Genomic DNA, 5,826 nt, shown 5'->3' with positions numbered 1-5,826 from the left:
TGAATACTGAACTCAGACAGCGTGCCAGCAATAAATTTGAAGTTGAGATGTTTAAGCTGATGGTAAACGCTGTCTACGGCATGAGTCTCCAGAATGTGAGGAAACATCAAAATCTCAAACTGGTAGCCTCCCACAAAATTTACACAAAGTATGTGGCCAAGGCAAATTTCAATGACAGAGTTTGGTATAACGAGAGCCTAGCCCTGCTTCAAATGGGAAAAGTGCGAATTGTACTAAATAAGCCAGTATATGCAGGAATGTCTATTCTGGACCATAGTAAAAGATGGATGTACGGTTTTCACTACGACATGGTAGAACGATACGGATTGAATAGAATACGAATGACGTATATTGACACTGATGGGATTATTTATGCTATCCGTACCAGAAACGTCTACCGCGACATGATAGAACACCTCGATGACTTTGACACTAGCAACTACCCCAACAATCACATCTGCTATGACGGAAGCAACGCAAGAGTCCTGGGAAAGTTTAAGGACGAAGCAGGAGGAGTCACTATCAATATGTTCATAGGGTTGATGGCTAAACTATATTGTTTTGTTTTCGGTAAGAGTTCTTGCTCTGTAGGTAACGGAGATGATATTGACGATATTGGTGCGCAACCACCTGTCAAGAGGGCAAAGGGTGTTAATCGCGATGTTGTTAAAAATAAATTGACTGTTGATGACTACTTGGACTGTCTCTATAACAAAACTTGTAAGAGCACAGACAATCAGCGCTTCCAAAGTAGGCATCATATTATGTACACAGTCGTGGTGAGGAAACGATCTCTGGCACCGTTTGATGATAAGCGATACGTCATGCCAGAGGATGGAATTTCTACACTACCATGGGGGCATTATGCTATACCCCCCAGAGCACCACCATTACCCGCAGCACCATTTTTACCAGCTCCGATGGAGTTGGACGAAAATTAAATTGTATAGGTAACGAGTCGCATGAGTGTGATGGTTATAGGGCGTTTATGTGTGTGATAAAACAATAAACAGTGAATAGACACTCTAAAGATTATCATATTATAATAATATAGTTAATAGCATTCAGATTTATGTTACAACTCAATGTAAAAGTGATATCATTTAAATTTTTGTTGTATAATATTTTCATTTAAAGTTTACGACTTGGTCCCTGAACTCAAACTATTCTTTGCAGAAACATAATCTCAGAATATTTGCCGTAAGTAATGTATATAATGTTTATATTTCTGAATAAATTTGATTGATTAATTGATTGAATATTTTAGTTATGATTCTAGTCTTTGTTTGTTTTCTTTTGTTTGTTTCTGTTAATAAACCAGACACATTTTGTATGACTTGTGCGTTATATTTTATCCCATCAACCTCTTTTGAATAAAACTAAATTTGTAATTTTTCACTTGTAAAAATAATAAGGTAACTTAAAAATATAGGTATAGGTAAGTATAAATTATGAAAGCCTGATTTTATAATTGAAAGCTTTTTATTTGAAATAAATCATACACTCTCAGTACAGAGGGATATATTCTTCATTATAAAAGAATATTGTTACTTTTGCAAATCATTTTTTGTTTAAGTACAATTGAGTAAAGACTTTTTTTATGATTGCATCATTTTGAGCAGTCGATGTGTTGTCAAAAAGGTGAACAAAGTCCACCATCTTCATATTGTGATGAGTGGTACGAAGATACAGGTACACCAGACAGTAGTGAGCGCAGACAGAAGAGTCGTCACTTTGGAGGCGGTGATCATTGTAGATGTAGCGACACTTGGCGTTACGTTTCAGGAATCCCTGGTAGGTCGGTAAGTATGGTGGCTGGCCATAGCTGTCAAAGTATTCAATTATTCCATTTCTATTCAAATAGAATGAAACCCAATGTGTACCCCCTTCGTTGTGCGGATCAGTGTTGACAATCATGGCGGTGGATGGAGAGATGTGTTGTGGGATTCGGTCAGCAGCGTAAACTCCCACATTGCTCACAGGTAGTTTGGATAGATGCCTTTCTATCTGCACTGTGTTCATTCTACAGTATCATAACCAATAGTAGCGGCAGAGGCAGCGGCAGCAGCAGTAGTAGTTGTACTAGTAGATGTGCTAAAACAAGAGCAGTAGTAGGATCTCGCATCTCCACTGGTATCCACACATTCATCCAAATTTGTTGTCAGATGTAACCACCCACGTATTGCGACACAGTTGGTGAGCGCACATCGACTGTTTATAGACTTGTGATTGCGACATCGCAAAACGTTTGTTGACATTAAATTATTGATTGAAGTGATTGATTCGCAACCAATTGCACCAATATCGATTACGTTGGTAGTAACAAAGTCCATCACATGATGACGCTTTAAATATTCTTTCTTCTCAAATCCCTTGACGTAAACCGTCGGTCTTCTTGATATACAATCAGTCAATTTGTTAAAAAGTTCATAGTACGGAATATCACCGAACTCCCATCGTAGTCCGTGGCAGTGTTTTGTGAGCCAGTAGCTTTCCCGCAATTTTTCATCTGACAACTCTGATCGATCGTAAGGTGGTTTAGCAATATGATGCATAAGTAGAACGCCGGTGTCAGCTTCCAAGACGCAAACTTCCTTCAGTGTGTATTCATTTTGGTTGTCCTTGAAACATTGAATGTCCACAATGATGGGTGATGATATATTCAATTTCTTGAATGCTCTGCGTAAACGGTCCATCTCAAACGAATGTTTATAGAAGACTGATCGATTAACCGCCAAAGTCCACAATTACATTGCGTTGTCGATCAATCTCGATGACATTGTCAAACTCGGCATAAACCAAACAGTTGACAGTTTCGGGAAGCGCGTCGTCGAATCCGAGTTCCATTCGAACACTACCGTTACGCACCAGATTCCAATGTGTTGTGTCACTTGCAGATAAGTCTGGAGTTAGGTCGAATGCCATCAGACAGTATCCTTGTCCAAAGTCTTCCCTACTGATAACGGTGCCGGCATCGCTAAAATGTACACCAGAACCGGAGAACATCGAATGATATGCCATAACATATTTATCCTTTGATTTTTCAAAGTGGGGCTGTAATGGTTTTGATGGAACTTGTTCTCCGTCAACATATAGACAAAAGAAGTTTGTTTTAAAATGTTCGAAGTTGTAGGGATTCTTTTTAAAATCTCCATTGTATGCGGCATTCGTAACCATTCCCACTATGATGCGTTTCGGCACTTGGCCGAGAAACATATTGTCCAAAGTCTTGTTACGTATTCCAGAGGGTAGTGTGAATGTTTTCAGCTCCACTCGTGTGATTGGATATTTTGCCGTACCAGTCTGGAGTGTTTTACTGTGCGCCAACAGTGCGGTGGGACTTATTTTGCATCTTCGAATCCAGAGACTAATATCGACAATATGTACCTTGAATTCACCAGCGCTGGCCATAATGGAGAACGCATCTTTTGATCGAATAAATTTAAATCTCAACTCTACGCCATTTAGCATGAACTTATTCTGATTGCAAATATCCACATGCAAATGTCCGAGCATATCAATCTCACGGCTTTTATTTGTTAGCTCCCGTCTCGCTTTGAGTCCTTCATTATCTTCCGCGCAATCGTTCATGTCAATACCATCGTCCGTGTACCAAAGACTGCATGTTAGATGTGATTTTCTAGCATCGTATCCATAGTTCATTAGCGTTTCAACGTAAGCTCGATATGCATATGTGTTGTTTTGGGGCGTAACAAGTTTTTGATTCATAAACATATCCACTTGACTAAATAGTGAGTGTAACCAGTTGTTGACCGGCCCAACTGTTTTCGCCTCTTCGTCAGTAGTGACCGCAGTTCCATTAGATTTAACAATAGACGCGGTCAATTGTATCATTGTTTGTGAAAGGTCAGTATATTCATCACCATTGCCCGGAACTACAAACTCTATTGGCGCATCATCGGTCAATGTGGATATTGGTTTGTACTGGACCCATTTGCCGCTTTCAATACTCGTCTGCGTAGGTGGTAAGGAGAATAAATCCAGCTCGGTCTTGACACACTCACATGATTTTTGATGTAGAAACGACATTTTACTCCTTCTTCTTTAACTAACTAAAAATATCAATAGACTTTAAATTTTCACTGCGATAAGTACGCTTCTTCGGCGAAGTCACCTTCTTCCTTGACTCTACTCCTCCTCGTCGTTGTCGTTGTTGTCGTCTCCCTACTAGTCTCTTGTGTTTCACTCCTCCTCTTCTTGATGCAGACGTCCGCACTCTAAGAAGTTTAGCCAACGACTGTGGTGTAACAGGCTTTCTGCCACGGCCGTGCATTGCGCGTTTCGCGGAAGCCTTTCGCGTTGCGCGTTTCGCGTTACTCTTACGCGTTACGCGTTGTCTTTTCGCGCTAATGCCACCGCCGCCACCAAGCATCATACGTTCCATCTGTTCGTCAGCTTTACGTTTCAACGATCCAGTAAACTCTCTAAGTCGTAAGTTGGCGGCTGTTTTTGGATCTGTAATTTTACCACCTGCCAGATCGGTTAGGAATCCAACACCGGATCTTAATGCTTCTTGTCCTACCGATTTTGCTCCGGACTTGATCAGCGGAGCGATGGTGCGAATCATACCACCCAGAAAACTACCGATTCCATGTCCTCGCTGATATGGTGCACCGTGAAATACTCGATCAATAGCACCGCCAGTCTGTTGTAATTGTTGCCGTCGGTAGTATGCCAAATAGGGATCATTCAGATTGATTATCATTATTGCTGCTGTTGCTATTGCACTCTCCTAAAATGAAGTTTCACGTACGACGTTCCAAACATGAATGGCAGTTTTTTCCCTGTGTGATCCCTCAGGTCGATTTCCACTGTTTCAAATGTGGATTTCATAACGGGTACATAGTGCGGACTTGTGAATGACACTGAATTGTACGATCCGTACTTGTACGTGTCTATATTGACGTTGACAATATTCAATAATGGCGCTGTAGTATCGCCGATAAATTGTGGCTCTATTAAGTCGCAATACACATAAATATGTGCTGGAATACCCAGTGCGAGGTTTGGCGCTTTAGAACCAATCAGTTCGGTTATATTTGGTTTTAATATATTTTTCTCATCATAATCAAAACCCAACTGCTGTGATAGTTTTTCACTCAGACTCACATTCGACACGTTTTCGTTCATGATCCTGAGTTTAACTCTGTTGATTCCCGTGTCATATGAAAATTCCATATAATCGTGGATGTCTTCATGTTTGTTGATTGTATTCAATAGATCATCAAGATTCCTATAGTATCCGCCTGTTATTTTAATAGCGAAATGTTCTGTATCACGGATCGTTGATCTTGCTAATAAACTATCATACTGAAATCGTATTGTTTCATCATCAACATTGTTTCTATTCACCACAAATGAACAAGGATAGTGAATGTCCACCAAAGCCAATTCCCACTTGCCGTCTAATTGGATGTGTTTGGACAAGTGTGTGGTATAACTGGTCACTGTATTTTGTGGGAAATATTTCATAGAACTATTGCTGGGCAATGTCATGAAAAATTGACTGATGTTAGACATGTTGTATATCGTGCGCAGCTACCCAAGAGTTAAACTCGTCTCCGTAACCTTCCCACTTCACTAGGTATCGCTTACTGTGTCCTCGGCCTTTGGTCTCTATTATTTTATCAATCTTAAACAAGTGATTGCCGGGTAATGTGACTTTTTGTATTTCCTCTTCATAAAACTGTCCATTCAATTCTTCACCATTGAGATCGGTAAGTGTGTACAAAGGTAGCGGCATAAACAAATTCACTCGATGTATGGAAAACACTTCTTTACTCCAGTTTGTCTCATAACCTTTGC

The 5,826-nt window shown here is 40.2% G+C and overlaps 1 protein-coding gene across 1 annotated transcript; it reads right to left on the bottom strand.

Moving 5' to 3' along the window:
• Nucleotides 1–2,727: 2,727 nt before the first annotated feature.
• On the bottom strand, nt 2,728–3,663 carry LOC128991713 (uncharacterized protein F54H12.2-like). The gene has a single exon (XM_054414834.1). The coding sequence runs from the start codon at nt 3,661–3,663 to the stop codon at nt 2,728–2,730; it is 936 nt and encodes a 311-aa protein (XP_054270809.1).
• Between the last annotated feature and the right edge of the window lie 2,163 nt (nt 3,664–5,826).

This window comes from Macrosteles quadrilineatus, unplaced genomic scaffold (genome assembly GCF_028750875.1).
Source record: "Macrosteles quadrilineatus isolate MER2022 unplaced genomic scaffold, UCM_ALF_1.0 Scaffold_4__1_contigs__length_99947679, whole genome shotgun sequence".
NCBI lineage: Eukaryota > Metazoa > Arthropoda > Insecta > Hemiptera > Cicadellidae > Macrosteles > Macrosteles quadrilineatus.
Note: the sequence above shows the minus strand (reverse complement) of the source record. Positions and strands in the feature narration are given on the sequence as shown.

Bases quoted from the DNA above. Each gene is read 5' to 3' on its own strand.
- LOC128991713 (XM_054414834.1), bottom strand. From the start codon at position 3,663: ATGAACTATGGATACGATGCTAGAAAATCACATCTAACATGCAGTCTT.